This window comes from Suncus etruscus, chromosome 7 (genome assembly GCF_024139225.1).
Source record: "Suncus etruscus isolate mSunEtr1 chromosome 7, mSunEtr1.pri.cur, whole genome shotgun sequence".
Lineage (NCBI taxonomy): Eukaryota > Metazoa > Chordata > Mammalia > Eulipotyphla > Soricidae > Suncus > Suncus etruscus.
Genome location: NC_064854.1, coordinates 6,086,000 through 6,102,495, shown reverse-complemented (window position 1 = coordinate 6,102,495; position 16,496 = coordinate 6,086,000). Strand labels below are relative to the sequence as shown.

General features: G+C 35.9%; 1 protein-coding gene across 1 annotated transcript in view; it reads left to right on the top strand.

Moving 5' to 3' along the window:
* The window catches only part of ABCA13 (ATP binding cassette subfamily A member 13), a 288,890-nt gene that overhangs the window by 217,989 nt on the left and 54,405 nt on the right, over positions 1–16,496 (top strand). The window contains 4 exon segments of the mRNA XM_049777030.1: positions 7,677–7,731; positions 10,095–10,272; positions 12,555–12,670; positions 14,124–14,280. Coding sequence (XP_049632987.1) covers positions 7,677–7,731; positions 10,095–10,272; positions 12,555–12,670; positions 14,124–14,280 — 506 coding nt within the window.

The following is a 16,496-nucleotide window of genomic DNA, read 5'->3' as shown; positions in this document are numbered from 1 at the left end:
GCAAGCGGCTGACCCATGACCGACGTTGGTTCGAATCCCTGCATCCCATATGGTCACCCATGTCTGCCAGGAGTGATTTCTGAGTGCAGAGCCAGGAGTAACCCCTGAATGCCGCTGGGTGTGGCCCCCAAACAAAAATCAAACAAAATAAACATAAAAGTTAGTCAAGAACAAATCCCTGGGCCAGTGTCACCAGTGTTTCTGGTGTTGGACCAGAACACTAGCCCCTGGGACTATGAGCTCAGCATCTCCAAGAACTGACGGATCTCCCACATCATCATTGCAATGCTCTGCACCTGCTAGTGTCATTGTCACCTGGCCAGCCTCCACCCAGGATGAGCCCTTTCAGACTCTGACTAAAGAGATCATTGCCTGCTTTACTGGAATTTTACAAAATACATTATTTGGACGTAACAGAATTGATAGAACCAGTTCCTAGATCCAGTCAAGGTAGCAGAGTGATTCTCAGGTCAGAGGAGGAAGACATATAAGCCATCTTTGACTCCAATGGGAATGGTGAAGATCTTTCCTTTAAGAAAGAAGCCATTCTGAAAATCTGGGATAAGCCTGATTAGTGTGAAGATGGGTTATTCCAATAGATATCTTTCCTAGGAAGAGAAAGTAAAAATATAAAAGGATAAGTCACTGCTCTTTCATTTCATCTGGGTGAAGTGATGGTGACAGCAATTGGAAAAATTTTAAGCTTAACTTCAACTTCTCTTCCAATCACTTTTTAATTTGGAGAAAATATTGATAAAATACTACCAGAGGAGAAAATAAAACCTTAGCAATATTAATGCACTTCGGCATTACATGAGAGTTTACAGGGCAGTGGTGGAATGCTCTGGGCATCAAAGCCATGATGATTCCAGTCCCTTAAACTGAGAAGTTTAGACCTGTCTTGGCTTCGGCTCTGATTGGAGGTTGATCAGTTGGTAAAGGTTATGAAGATGAATGTGAGTGGTCAGTCGAAAGGGGAGGATAATGGCAAAAAAGGTCACTTCCATTCACACACGTATGTCTGGTGGGTCAACAGAATCCCAACAAAGACTTCATCTGATTATAGTTCAACGGTTTGGCTATTAGATGATAACAACCCCTCCCTCCCCAATTGCCATCTATACAATTGTTTTTACAGAAATCAAAGCAGTTTAGTTTATATACAAGTATTCGGTTCCCTATTGTCTTTTACAGTCTTTTAACCAATCCTTAGTCTCACTTACCATATTTTGTCTACAAAACTAGAGGACTTATGTGTTCATTTCTGAGTTGGCAATATTAGGTACAGCAGGAATTATATTATGTGAGTATATCAGGCAGTGCAGTTCAGGTTACAGAAGGATGAAAAGGAGAAGAGTGTTGCTCACTGCTTGCCCGATTTATTCAATGGTTTTGCTTTTGTTCTGAAGCCATACTGTCAAAAGGCGATAGATTGTTCCCTTCCTTCCCCCTGAAGTCGCCATGCGCCATGTATAATACCCAGTGGAACTGCTGTTTCATTTAAAACCAGGACCATTGTATCACTCATTCTGATGGTTTAAATCCTGAAATTCTGAGGACAGCATTAGAGCCATTTGTCTACTTTTCAGTCAATGCTACATATTTTTTCCTGGTATTGTTTCAACCTTTGTTAATCTTCCCCTCACCTCATCCCCCAGAGTTTTAGATTAACTCTTGAGTATTTTAATTCCAGATGACAAGTGGGATATGCAGAGCACTTTATTCAGTGCACAGCTTTAAGGCAGTCTTCAATTCACCAAGTGGACAGCAACACTCCCAGGTCTCTGCCTACCCCAAGGAGTCAGAGTAGATTCATACTTCATCTATATATACCCCTGGCTAATGGAAACCTGCAGAGCCATTTCTCTTGAGTTCCTGCCTCCTTAGAGAGCATTCTTTGGAATTCGTAGCTTCTACTTGGAGTGGATGGACCGATTATTTAGAATATTCCATAGGAAATTGTGGGGTCAAATTATGTTCTTTATGTGCAATTTTCTAAAAGCCCAGCTAAAATTACATGAAATTGAAGTGAGAATTAGTACTTTGAAAAATATATGCTAGCATGCAATGGTTACAGCCTTACACATCACTATTTTGTGGAAATCCGCTGCAGTTACTGCAGTAAGCTGCAAGGTTGCTGGGCTTCTGCAATTTACTGCTTTAAGTTGCCTGTTTGGCTGCTGCAAGGCTTGCAGGAGCCGAGAGACCCATCCAGGGATACCAACATGTAAAGACTGCCACCCAGAACAGAGAGAACAGAAAAGTAGAATTCAAGTATGTTGTTTATTCCCTTTGGACTCTGAGACCTGACACAACTGCTCAAGGGTTTCTGAGAAAGAGAGGGACAGATAGATGGAAATGCACCAGTTGGAGGTGGCTAGGGGAGGCCTGGGTTCAAAAAGAAATAAAGAGAAATAGATAAAAAGAGGACAGCATCTCTCCAATGCTTTATCTCCATCCCCCCCTGATAACTGACAGACATTGATCTAGTCACTACTCTTAGCCTCTCTACAGAGGTTCAAGTTTTTCCTTTTACACCTGGCATGACAAGGGGGCATGTCCAGGAGGTGTGACCAGGTTCAACTGTCATTAGAGTGGGATTATCTAGGGGGTGTGTACAATTCCAACTGCCATACATTAACATTTCCACCTTTTATGCTTTGTGTTTTTATATATATGTATTTCTACATATATATGTATATATACACACACACACATATGTATATACACACAAACACACACAGAGTTATCCTCAGCAGTCTACATATGCTGGTCTGCAAAAGCCATGGTGATTGACAGATGCATTTCTGTTCTTGACAGTTCATTTAGAAGCTCCAAAGCTGAGAGACAGGTGACAGGTGTAGGAAAGAAATGAAACAGTGTTTAAGGAATCAAAAATTAACTTTCTAACTTTTTAAAATCAAACCTATGTCTACTTTAAGAAAGTGAAAAACTCCAGTCCTTTAGCATAAAGGGGCCACGAATTCTTTCTAGCTTCTTTCTACTGATAGCTACATATGCTACTCATCAAAAATAATTAGTCATAATAGTGAGAACCATGTTCTAGGTGATATTAAAATATATAGAAGAGATAAAACCATAAAAATATATCTAGTCAGAAAATAGTCTTCTTTTAATAATTCATGGGTGAAATAGCATTTTTATCTCCTTCATCTTAGTGATGGCACATCCTGAGGTAACTGAAAGATCACCATTTTTTGTACACATCTTGACCCCAAGGCAAAAGTTCTCTTTTGATGTAGATGCTTCTAAGCATCTGGGTATTAATACATGTAAATTTATTTTAGAAGAGGAATGAGCATAAGGAGACTTTAATGGAAGATAAGTATCTTGTTATCATAATGGATTTTGAGCAAAACCACAGATGTCCATTTGTACAAATGACAAATAAATGGTGTCTGAAAACTATGAAAGATGTAGCTAAAATGAGAAAACTAAATTTAAAAATACTAATTTTATGCATTTATTCATTGATGCCCAACAATTCTTAGAGAGAAAGCCAGAATATAAATGGCAAGTGTAATCAGTGAAAAGTAATTCCAATATATTAAAAATATGCATTCTGAAATGCCACTTTCTGAAAACTGTTGGTTGGGTCTTTGCTGCAGCTTGCAATAAATTCTTTCTGTGTGTGGTTCTTACCTGGAAGTCTTTCTATTTTTGCTAACATAATTAGATACAAGATTCTATCATAGTTTATCTGACCACAGATGAAATAAAGGCTGTAACAACTAAATCACAGAGTATACTTATTGTAATACATTTTTTCACAAGGTCATCAAAGATTATATGGCATTTGTCCTAAGCTTACAGACAGTGATGAACCAGGATCCATAAAAATCATAGATTTTATGTAGACTTCCTCTACATCCAAGTATTTAATCTGAGGGAAATTGTCACACCTGGAGGTGGGGCCAGGTCTTTTCTCCCCTAATCCAAGGTGCTACATTCAAGACGATTCCATCCAATGAGTAACAAGTACTGAGTGATGTACAAACAGACCAATCCCATTAATTCCATAAATTTTACTCTACTACCAAATGTTATTTGCCTTATATAAATCATTATAATATCTTTCTCAATTTCCTTTAAATAGCCCCAATGCTTTGATTTGATTTTGTCGATTTGAACTATTCTACAAAAGTCATGTTGGACAGGATTCATAAGGCCCAGAAACTCCAATATCATATCTGGGCCTGTGAAGGAGCTCTGTGGAAATGTATGACTGCGCTTAATGTTTTCTCATTGTTTTCCTTCATTACTGTTGACTCTGAGAATATATGCCTTCTACAATTACTGGTGAGATACCAGGCACACCTTGCGGGATTATCTACTTTTATACCAAGACTTAAAGTCTATTTGTTTTCATAGAACTCATTGCCAATATTGGTTGATAGTGTGTAGTTTATCATGTGAAATATAGAGAATCAACATCTTAGCTGCAAAAGTATTAAAAGGCAGTGAAATTTGGGGCAATAAACAGAAAATAAAGTTTTTTTTCCTTTTTTTTTTCAAAGAAAGAGAAGAGGATAGAGATGAGGTTGTGGGTCAGGGCAGACACAGAGGAAAGAGCTAAAATTTAGTTCCATATGAAAATGTAAATAAAGCACAATCTCCAGTCAACCACATTATAGGCTTTTGGTGGGAACCTTTAACATAATACCACAGTAAAATATTGTAAAATACCAATACTTATACCTCTGTCCTTTTGCTATAAAATATTATTTTCCTTGGAACATTTCTAAATGTTATAATAAACAGAAAGGTTGGTATATTTAGAGGGGCTAAAGGAAGAAATTACAATGGATGAAAGTGGCACAAGAGTTAGAAATTTTGAATACAGTGGCCTTTTCTAATTTTTTACTTTTACATTCATATATTTTTACTTAAATCCATAGCATTTCATTGAAAATTCAATTTTTGTTTACATGAGGAGGTCCAGGCCATGGTAGGAAGTTTGCTACAAATAGTCAGGGAATTCATTTAGGGACCAGTCTAACAATGATGGTTGGAAATGATTACTCTGGACAGGAATTAAGTAATTAAAGGAGATAAAGAGATATGCATGATACACATCAGTAACAATAATGTCTCCCATGGATGCAGACAGGAGTTAAGTCAGGGGTGATGTCAGGAGGGAAGTTGGAACAATGGTGGTGGGAAATATGCACTGATGTTCAATTAAATAATTTATTTGTAAATAAAAATAATTTTAAATGAATCCAAAAAATCAAGATAATATAAATTACATGAGCCAAAAAAGAAAATAAAAGCACAGTGGCACAGGAAGTGGAGCTTGGGACAATGCACCTCTTATGATGGCCGACAAAATAGGCCACACATTGTCTTCACATATTTTTAAAAAAAACCTTACCTCAAAGGAAAATTAAATAGTTTCATAGTTGTTTATAACTAAGACACGGTTTGTTTTCCTGAACTTTTGAGTTCTTGATCCAACATTAAATAAAATTTTCTTGGTGCACACAATGTGATGTTATAAGTAGTCTTCAACATAATATTCCCTATTGATAAATTGGTGGCAACTTGTCCATATTGGCAGATGGAATTATAATAAGATAATAGAAGACAACCAATAAGGCAAAACAAAAAAGGACAATACCAAAAGTGAAGTGGTACATATACACAATGGAATATTATGCAGCCATCAGGAGAGATGAAGTCATGAAATTTTCCTATACATGGATGTACATGGAATCTATCATGCTGAGTGAAATAAATCAGAGGGAGGGAGAGAGAGAGAGAGACTCAGAATAGTCTCACTCATCTATGGGTTTTAAGAAAAATAAAAGTCATTTTTGCAACAATCCTCAGAGACAATGAGAGGAGGGCTGGAACTTCCAGCTCACTTCATGAAGCTCACGACAAAGAGTGGTGAGTGCAGTTATAGACATAACTACAATGAGAACTACCATAACCATGGGAATGAATGAGGGAACTGGAAAGCTTGTCTAGAGTACAGGTGGGGGTGGGGTGGGATGGAGGGAGATTTAGGACATTGATGGTGGGAATGTTGCACTGGTGAAACCTAATCCTGACTGAAACCTAATCACAATCATATTTGTAATCAAGATGCTTAAATAAAGATATTATAAATAAAAAAAAACCATGCTTGGGTATTGACCTGATTTCAGTAAAATAATGTCTTTTTCATATTTTATTATTTTAAATTTATATTGAAATTTATATTTAATTTAAATTCAAATGTTTAATTTAAAATTCAAATATTTAAATTAAATTCAAATGTAAATGTATGTTCACTATGAATTATAAATAAAATATTGCTCCATGGTTCTTTTTTTTAATATTTAATTTCCATCACACAATTAAGTAAAATATAATTTATACATAACATACATGAATCAGATGGGAAAAAGTTGTCAGAGGGCACATGCATTGGATTTAGATGTACTGTGCCGCTTGTGATGGCCTACAAAAATAAGTCATTTTGTAGCTTTTTTAAAGTTTACATTACTAAAATCATGTTTTCCATAGTTGACACAGTTTATCAAAATACCTATATTTCTGGATGAGTGTGATCATTTTTTATATAAAGAAATAGAAAGAGGAAAGAAGATTGAGTAAAAAACAATTTAGAGATAAGCAAATTTGTGAAAATTATTGTATCTCCAACGAGATCATGAAATCATTGTCAGAAGTTTTAGTATATTTTTGTTGCTAGCTGATTTGATCATTCAATTATTTCATTTGTTCTTGAGCATTGTATTTGTCTACACATTGGCATCTAGACTGGTGTTTCCCTATGGGGATGGCAGTCAATAAACAACGGAGATTTTTAAGTGACCACAAAGGCAGTCAGTCCTGTGGTCCAAGAATTCAAACCATTATTTTATATACTGTGCCTTTTCCAGGTGTGGTTACAGCTGTAAGTTTTCCTGGAAGTTTGAGAAGGGTTGAGGGGGAGGGTTCCAAAGAAGTTCTGGAGATATAAGCCATAACACCAGCATACCTGGAGTTTTGTTAGATTGGTGTCTCTGCAGAGAGTTGTGGAGGAATGGTGAAGTGAGTCCATAGGTAAAGTGGCAATTATGGTTGATGGGTGCACCAGACATGGCTTTGGTCAGGCAGCGGCTTGGCCTACCATCTCCTCATTGTCAGCTTTCAGTTGAATGGTCAGTGTATCCATATATTCCTCACAACTTAATTTATTTTTCTTTTGAGACTAGAGTGAGTTTGTGGAGTTTTCCTGGTACAAACATCCACACAGTGTCTTAAATATTTCAACATTCTCATTTAAAGGGGATGATCAAATATTTTCATAGTTGTCAATAAGAAAAGCACAGTTCATCAGCCTGAATGGAAGAAGTCCATGATACAACATTGAATAGAATTTGCCATTTTGACAATAGGAATTGGTGACATAATAACATGACCCTTTTATATGATATGTAATATGTGATGTTTACATATTTTGAACTATAGCAGTGACAAAAATTATAGAACAAAATACCAAATTAATTAATGACATTAATATTTTGAAATGACTTTAATATTTCTGATTCTAGAAAAGCAAAAATAATTATTTCATGGGTAGAGTGTGAATCTTGAAATCAGATTATTGTCATATATATATATATAGGGAATTGTGAGCTCTTTTTTCAACTTGTTTTTCACAGGAATAACCCTGTATAGCCACCCATATGGGGGAGCATTGCTGAATGAAGACAAGATGTGAGTTTCAAGGAAAATAAGGGATGCATGAGTGAGACCAATTATGAAGAAAATTTTTGAGTATCTTGGGTGTAATTTGAATTCTCTGTATAATTTATTTAAGTGATGTTATTACTCGAACAGTTTATCCACTTCCTAGAAAAGTATGAGAACGATATTTAAGAGGAAACTGCGTTGACTGAATTTAAAATGGATGAGACTTACAACTGTATTTATAAGCAGAAGTTGTTTTTAGATCATTGTTTTTTAGAAGCTCATGATAAATTTCAGCTTAAACATTACACAGTATTCATAAAGGTAAACATAATAATACCTTTTGAAAATGTGTCATGCATATATTTATGGTCTAGCTAGAGTCATAGGTGATAATAGTCAGTACTCTTTCTAGATACAAAAATTGCCAGTTGACAGTGTTTTATAAAAGATAAAATGCGGGCCCGGAGAGATAGCACAGCGGCGTTTGCCTTGCAAGCAGCCTATCCAGGACCAAAGGTGGTTGGTTCGAATCCCGGTGTCCCATATGGTCCCCCGTGCCTGCCAGGAGCTATTTCTGAGCAGACAGCCAGGAGTAACCCCTGAGCATCGCCGGGTGTGACTCAAAAAAAAAAAAAAAAAAAAAAGATAAAATGCTGGGGCCGGGCGGTGGCGCTAGAGGTAAGGTGCCTGCCTTGCCTGCGCTAGCCTAGGACGGACCGCGCGGTTCGATCCCCTGGCGTCCCATATGGTCCCCCAAGCCAGGAGCGACTTCTGAGTGCATAGCCAGGAGTAACCCCTGAGCGTCACCGGGTGTGGCCCAAAACAAAACAAAACAAAACAAACAAAAACAAAACAAAAAAAACAAAAGATAAAATGCTTTGACTGAACTACATTTATATATATATATAAATAATATAGATACACACATATATATATAAATATATAGATACACACACATATACCTTCTCTGACATAGTAAATAATTAGTTAAATTGATAAGCATTGAAATAAACATTCCTATGCATTCATATGTATATTATGATAACAAGTATTCCTGTGAGTTTCTATTAATTTATTAAGTTTAGGGTCAGAGTATTGCTATGATTAACGAAAACTCTGCTTTCAAGAACTTACAATGGTAGAAAGTAAGTCTCTATAACTTCAGTCTTTTCAATCTGTACAAAACATGATGTGATTTTTTTAAAAAAGGGAAGAATATGTTAGACATTTTTAAATCAGTTATTGCCTTATTTGTGTCTCCTTTATATTCTGTATTCTTCAAAATAATGGTTATTGAACTGAGATATTAGTAATGAAACCACCAAGAAAATTTCAGAATATATAATTAATAAAGATGCAAAAATTATAACTCCTTTGAAAACCTTAATGACTACATTTATTTATAGGCAAGTTAATATCCAGCTCTTTGCATACTAACCATGTAGTCTCATCATGGATAAGAGCTCCCTCTGTGATGTCTTGAGAGTCAAGGGTATACTTTGAGATTACCACATTCCAAAGTGTCCCTTTTCTCTTGATCCCTTAGTGTGTTTCAATAAACTGGAAACAAACAATCCATAATGTCTAAAATGTTTGTTGAGAGCAAAAATGGGAATCCAAGCATTGAGTCAATATATCTTTTTTTAATATATTTTTTATTTAAGTAACATGATCATATTTGGGTTACAGTCATAACCAGAACACCTCCCTTCACCAGTGTAACATTACCCCCTCCCCCCTTCCCATCCCTTGTATTAGGGGATTAGGACTATCCCCATCCCTGCACCCCTTCCTAGGCCTGGTTAAAGCAGCCTTTGGCATGGCGGAGGGCTGCCAAACGCCATGCTGACAGGAACTCCCGGCTCGACTCCCAGGAAGGAAAGAGATCCTTCCCGAGCCAGAAGGCCGGAAGTTCGGATCCCCCACCCCCAGACCCACCCTTTGGAGAGCCGGGAGGCCCTGCCAGCATGGCGTTTGGCAACCCTCCGCCACGCCAAAGGCTGCTTTAACCAGGCCTAGGAAGGGGTGCAGGACATGGGTCACCCCAGCACCCCCTTACCTCCTTCCTCCGGTACTCCATGGCTTTGCCTGGCCATATGGCTGGGCAAGCCAGCAAGGTGGGTCCCTTGGAGGAGTTTATGGGTGTTCCTAGGCTTTCCCCATTTCTCTCCCAGAGTCAATATATCTTGCAGCTAAGTTCCTTATGTGTTTTATTGCTTTTGTCCTCATCATATGTTTTTTTCTTTTTCTTTTCTTTTTTTTTAATTTTTTTAATTTTTTTTATTTTTTTTGTCCTCATCATATATTTTAATGACATAAAGAAATTAATGTTCTTTGACTAATATCTGACAAGGTCTTTTACTTATTTATTTATTTTTTGCCCACAGCCTGGAGGGTATTCGACAATGTGGAGTGGCCCTCTGCATTGTGCTGGGCTTTTCTATCTTATCTGCATCAATTGGTAGCTCTGTAGTGAGAGACAGGGTGACAGGATCCAAGCGGTTGCAGCACATTAGTGGCCTGGGCTACAGGACTTACTGGATCACTAATTTCCTCTATGACTTGGTAGGTTGGAATATATGGTTCTATATTAGTTATAAGGCTATTAATAATTATTTAAAAATGTTTTTTACTCAGTGCTATGCTCACAACTTTACATACTAATATGTTTTACTACCATATTGTTTCCATTTTATCTCCTTTTTTGGTTTTTGGTTTTTAGTTCAGACCTTGCAGTGTTCAGGGGTTACTCCTGGTTCTGCACTCAGAAATTACTCCTGGTTTGGGGGACCATAATGAATGCAGGGGATCAAGCCTAGGATTGTTCTGGGTCAGCTGCTTTCAAGGCAAATGCCTTACTGCTGTGTTACCACTCTGGCCCCATTTTATCTCTTTTTGAAGAGGCAATCTGGATTTTTAGAGTACAATTTATGTTTGATACATAAGTTTCCAAAAATTTTAGGAAAGAATGAATTCTAAGCAGGATATCTCCCACTCCTTACCTAGTGAATTTTCCTGGTAATGGTTCCAGCGTCATTTCCTCACAATTTTACTCACTAAGTTTTGTTGAGATACTGTGTACATTTCACTAGTATCCAAGCTTGTTTATGAAAATTATTCAAAACTATGTAAATCTAGTCTTTAGTTTCTTACTCATTACTGAGGAACATTCATAGAAGAAAGAGTAAACTCATCAACTCAAAGATATAGTAAATCAAGGAATTGTAGTGTTATTATTACAATGAAAGCTTATCACTGAGTCTAATGTGACGTATCTATCTTAAAAATATTTTACTATGAATTGTGAACTATGATACGAAATTTGTCACAAAGAATGGTAGTGTAGCTAAAATAGGGTAGGTCTCACTATGAATATGGTATCTGGAAATTACCATTCTGGACAAGAACTCTGCTGGAAGTTAGTCACATGCATGATAATCCTTAATTAGCAATACGCAAACAAGCATGTCTGGATGGAAAAAAAAAAGAGTGAGAGAGGAAGAGAAAGAGAGAAGAAAATGTTTGCCAAAGAGATCCACAGGAGGGAGACAAGGGAGAGAAGGGAAAGAACACTGGGGGATGTTGGTTGTAGGGAAATGTGTACTGGTGAGAAGGGATGGGTGTTGGACATTGTGTGACTAGAACTCAATCATGAACATTTGTGACTGTGTATCTCACAATGATTCAACAAAATAAGTTATTAAAATTGTAATCTTCCCATTACAATCCATGGACATTTTTGGTGGAAAAAGATGCTGACACTGGTGGCAGTACAGGAGACAGTTACATTTCTACCCTAGGATTGCAGTACCATGGAGCATTTCAGTCTGCCATGCCTGCAATTTTAGAGTGAGCTATGATCATAATTTTTAGAGGCAATAAAGGAAAATGGTCCAGGATAGAATAAAACCTGTCAAGGGAGGATCAGAGTTCATATCACAAGGGATCTCAAATTTCTGAACTAGAAATCTCTTTTATACTCTCTTATTGCTGCTACCCTATGTGTTTTCTCTTTATCTTATGCAGTTCATCATGTCTAAAGTGTTATGAATAGAACCATAAGGATTTCTAATCTCTACGGAACTTGCATTCTTCTAGGAGGAATGCATAAAACTAATAAGTAAAAATATTAAGTAATATATAATTTGGAATTATCCTGTGACTAGACTTAGTGCAATAATAAAAGGGCACTTGGGCTATCGGTAACTTTATATGAGGAGGTCAAAGAACTCTGTGGAAATGCTATTAACCTGGGATTAAAAATGTAACATACTAGTATGTATGTGGGTTGAAGCCACAAAAAAAAAAAAAAACCCAACCCTAGGATATGAGACCTACTAAAGTAGGGGAGGTACCTCAATATCAATCAGTCTATGTAGAAGAATGGCGAGTCTGTCCTTGTTTCTAAGAGTGAGAAACAATGCTTCATGGGAAAGATTTAGATTCTATATCCCAAGGATATATATATATGTATATAATTATATATATATTATATATATAATTTTTCTGTGTTATACTGGCTACCTTCTTTCTATAGGGCATATATAGTCTTCTTTGGTGTCTCTGTATCCTGAGATACTCTATTATACATATCTAATAAATCAACCTATATAATATATATAAATACATATAATATGCAGTCACCATTTATCAGCCTCATTTATAAATAAGACCCATTCTTGTGTCTAGTGATTCAACAAATGGATTTTGGGGGTAATTATTATTCATTATTCAACTCTAAACTAGGAGTATTCAAAATAGTGGGCATAGTAGAACACTGAAACTAGACTATCAGTAATCATAACAAATGCTCCCATCTGATTCCGATTTTCTTTGTCCTCTCTCAGCTCTTTTACTCGATTTCCGTCTGCCTGTGTGTTGCTGTTATTGTCGCCTTTCAGTTATCAGCTTTTACTTTTCGTGAGAACTTGGCAGCCACAGCCCTCCTGCTGGCACTTTTTGGGTATGTGATGAGAAACACTGCTGCAGAATTATGGTTTGTTTTCTGAAAGAAAAAATCCCGTGGGATAACTTTGAACCTGCTGTCAGCTTCATGATGTTCTCTCGTTGCAAGCAATTATGTTGCTTCAGCAAGGCAGGCTGAGCAAACAAGCCCTAGCAGAGGATGGTCGGTGGAAGGGAAACAAAGCCACAGTCGCAATGAAGGTAGCATTGACTCCGACTCAGAAAGATATCCAAGTTGGTTGCCAAAGTGCATTTGAAATGGATTGTCACTCTCATTTTGACATAAATCGGGGACTCAAATATGGAATCCCGCCTAACTCTTCAATTGACTTTAGAAGAGTTTCTCATAAAATTCTGTATTTAAACTATCTTTTTTTCTCTTTCTTATGACACCACCCTGGCTTTTGAAAATATTTTGTCAAGTGTTTGTCACTTTTTTTCATAGGGAAAATATCAGGGACAAAAGGTCATTTAAAAATTTTATACACACACACTTGTTTGTCTGTAAGACACAGGATTATTGGTAGTGATCGTTTTAAAGCACATTTGCTTGATTTGAGGAATATATTGATCTTCCTATATGTGATATTTATGCCTCTACATAGAAATGTGGACAATGTTTAAGAAAATGAAAATATTTATATACTAAAATAATTCAATGCTAAATATTTTTATTTTATTTTTAAAAATATTACAGGCTGAATCTCCAAGCTTTTGACCATGGTTCTGGAAGTGAACCCTGTCTTGGTTCACTAAACTATCTCTTCAATGCCAAAGTTACCTCTACTATTAGTCTCTGAGTCTGTTTTTACTCTAGAACCACACTGTCTTGATTGCTATTAGATTATAATTTCAAGTTTGAGAAAGAAAATGCATCTTTCTTTTCATATTCTGCCAGTTTTAAATTTTTATTGCCACTAAAGCTATCTTTTTTAAAATCTACTAATGAGAAAAAGAGGCAAGGAAAACATTTGGTATGCCACATTAGGGGAGAGATGGTGGAGATATGTCTTGCTTTATCCAGGCCACATTGTTGGCATGGCTCACAGTTGACCTAAGTTCTCCCCTCCTCACTGTACTTCCCATTATATTGTGGTAGATATGAAGTCTCTTAAAATATGCTTTTTATGAGACCCTGAAGTCTCATAACATATGCTTTTTCTTGGTAAAATGCTGTGAGATTTTTTTCATATTCTTAAAAATAATTTATTTAAGGTCCTTGGCTACAAAATTGTTCATGATTGAGTTTCAGTCATAGAATGTACCCTTCACCAGTGCACATCTCCCGTCACCAATGTCACTGTGGCATATTCTTAAGTAAATTTTCGGCTTGCTAAGTAAAACAAAGTGAGCAGGTCCATAAAGCATAAAGCATCATTTAAAATTCACCTTTATTCACATAAACATTATATAAAAATAAAAATAAACCTGGTTTTCACTTTCCTTTTCAGATATGCAACTCTCCCATGGCTGTATCTGATAACCAGGATCTTCTCCAGTCCAGATATTGCTTTCATTTCTTACGTGTCTTTGAACTTCATCTTTGGTCTCTGCACCATGCTGATGACGATCGTGCCCCGATTATTGGCAATCATTTCCAAATCTCAGGTAAGTGGGTTATAGGAATTTTCAGCACAGCTAGAAGTGAATATTCATTTTAGCTTATTCATTGTTTATGTTTGTTTGTTTGGTTGGTTTTGTTTTGGGTTCTGCAATTGGAATTAAATATAGACATTTGGTATTTACTTACTTAAGTTATCCAAAGAAGATAGATGCAAATAAACAAATATGTGCAGTTTTAATAGCTATGATTTGGTTAACATCATCTAAAAAGTACGCTGTAGGCTGATTTACCTCTAAAAGCAGAACTTTACTGCTTTATTTCTTACTGTTTGCATGAGACAGAATTCCTTAGGAACCCTGGGTATTTGGTATTTGATTACTGGACAGAAATTGTAGGCTAAAATAAACTCAGCTCTCTCAGTTCTGGAAGATGTGCTGCTGGTCTTTCGGCAATGAATTAGGGATGTAATCTGCTTAATTTAGAGTCGATTGTTATAGGACTTTCAGAGATTCCCAGTGATAGCTAATATTCTTCTAATGAATCGAGTTTGTAAACTTCATTATGCATTTCATAAAAATAAGCTATTGGGGAATTTGTTAGAATTTATTATTGAGACTAATTTCTATTATTAAGTAAAGATTGTAAATGAAAGCATGTAGAATTATTAATTGTATTAATTTGAGAAGAATGAGGAATAAATAAAGACATTATACAGTTTTTCCTTCTATATATTAAATCTCTAGTAATACATGGGCTGCCAATCATGAGATAAGGTTGCAAAGAAAATAAGCTCAGTTATTTTTTTATCATTTTAAAATATTCTTACTTTATTTAAACATCATGTTTAAATATGACCAACATCCTGTTGCTCATAATACATTTGTTTCTGACATTGCATGATCCAAAGGAATCCCACCTCTAGTGTAAAATTTCCTCAACCATTGTTCCTAGACTCTAACTTACTTTTAACTGATTTTCTAGACTGTTCCTTTAAACAGACATGAGATAATTGATATTTTTTGTTTAGAACTAAGTGGTCATGGTATCAGCAAAAAAAAAATACAGAAAAGAAAATTTGAGAAAATTATTATATCTCACAATGGGATCATTAAGTCATTGTCAGGTTTACTAAGATGTTTGTTGCTAGTTGATCATACTGTGATTGGTTTCATTTGGTCTCTGCACCATGCTGAGGTGTCTATACACTTGGACATCTAATCTGTTATGTTCCTACTGGGATGTCAATCTTAAACAATTTGAAGAATTGTGTGGCCACAGATGGCCGCACAGTGCAAAAAATTTAAGTACTGTGCTGATATGGCCTTGGCTGTGGGGCTTGGCTGTGTCTGCCAGGGTTTCCAGAAGTATAGAAGAGCAAAAGGAGTTTGCCCGCTTTCACTCTGACAAGATCCTGTAGAACTCAGCCAAAATGTCAGCATGACTAGAGTTTTGGACAGTTAGGCATCTGCAGATTTCAGTGGTAAAGCAGTAACTTTGGAACTGTGCCATGACAGCAATTGTGGGTTGTGGGTGCAACAGGGCTTTTTATCTAATTTTTATATTTATTTTTTATTGAGGAATTTGATGAAAATTGTCTATGGATATAAAAATAGAGAATGAAAGGAGTAATATATGTTCCCATTCAGAGAGGAATAGTTAGAAATTTTGCCATTCCTATAACAGTAGTACAAAGTTATTGGAAAAATATTATTCCCCACCCCATATGAACACAGTTGTTTTCTTAATGAGCAATACATTGGAAAAATATCAAATTCTTTTTTTTAATATTAGAGATTTTATTGCTTTTGTAGATCACTGAACTCATTGGTTCTTATTTCTCACATTGTTTATATAATAAGCCGAATTTAATAAGTGGTTTAAAACATTTATTTACAAATTGCAGAGCAATATGGCCTTAGAGGAGCAATGAAAGAAATCAGGAGAAGCAACAAAATTCTGTTATTCCTAAAAGTCTGAATAAAAATATTATACAAGTTTTGTATATAAAAGTATGTTAAATGATCATTTTGTGTTTTGCCACGTCTTATGACTTATTCATATGCAATAAGCTTATTTATTATTGCTTATTTATATATTTGTATATATTGATATACAAAGTATAGAATTCTAAGAGAAAAAAAGTAGAATTCTAAGCAGAGATGTGCTATGTCTATCTTTATTATTTATGGGCTTTCTTGCTGAGTATGCCAGTAAAAGACAATCTCATAGTTTCCTTTTACATATTATTTTATTTTCACCA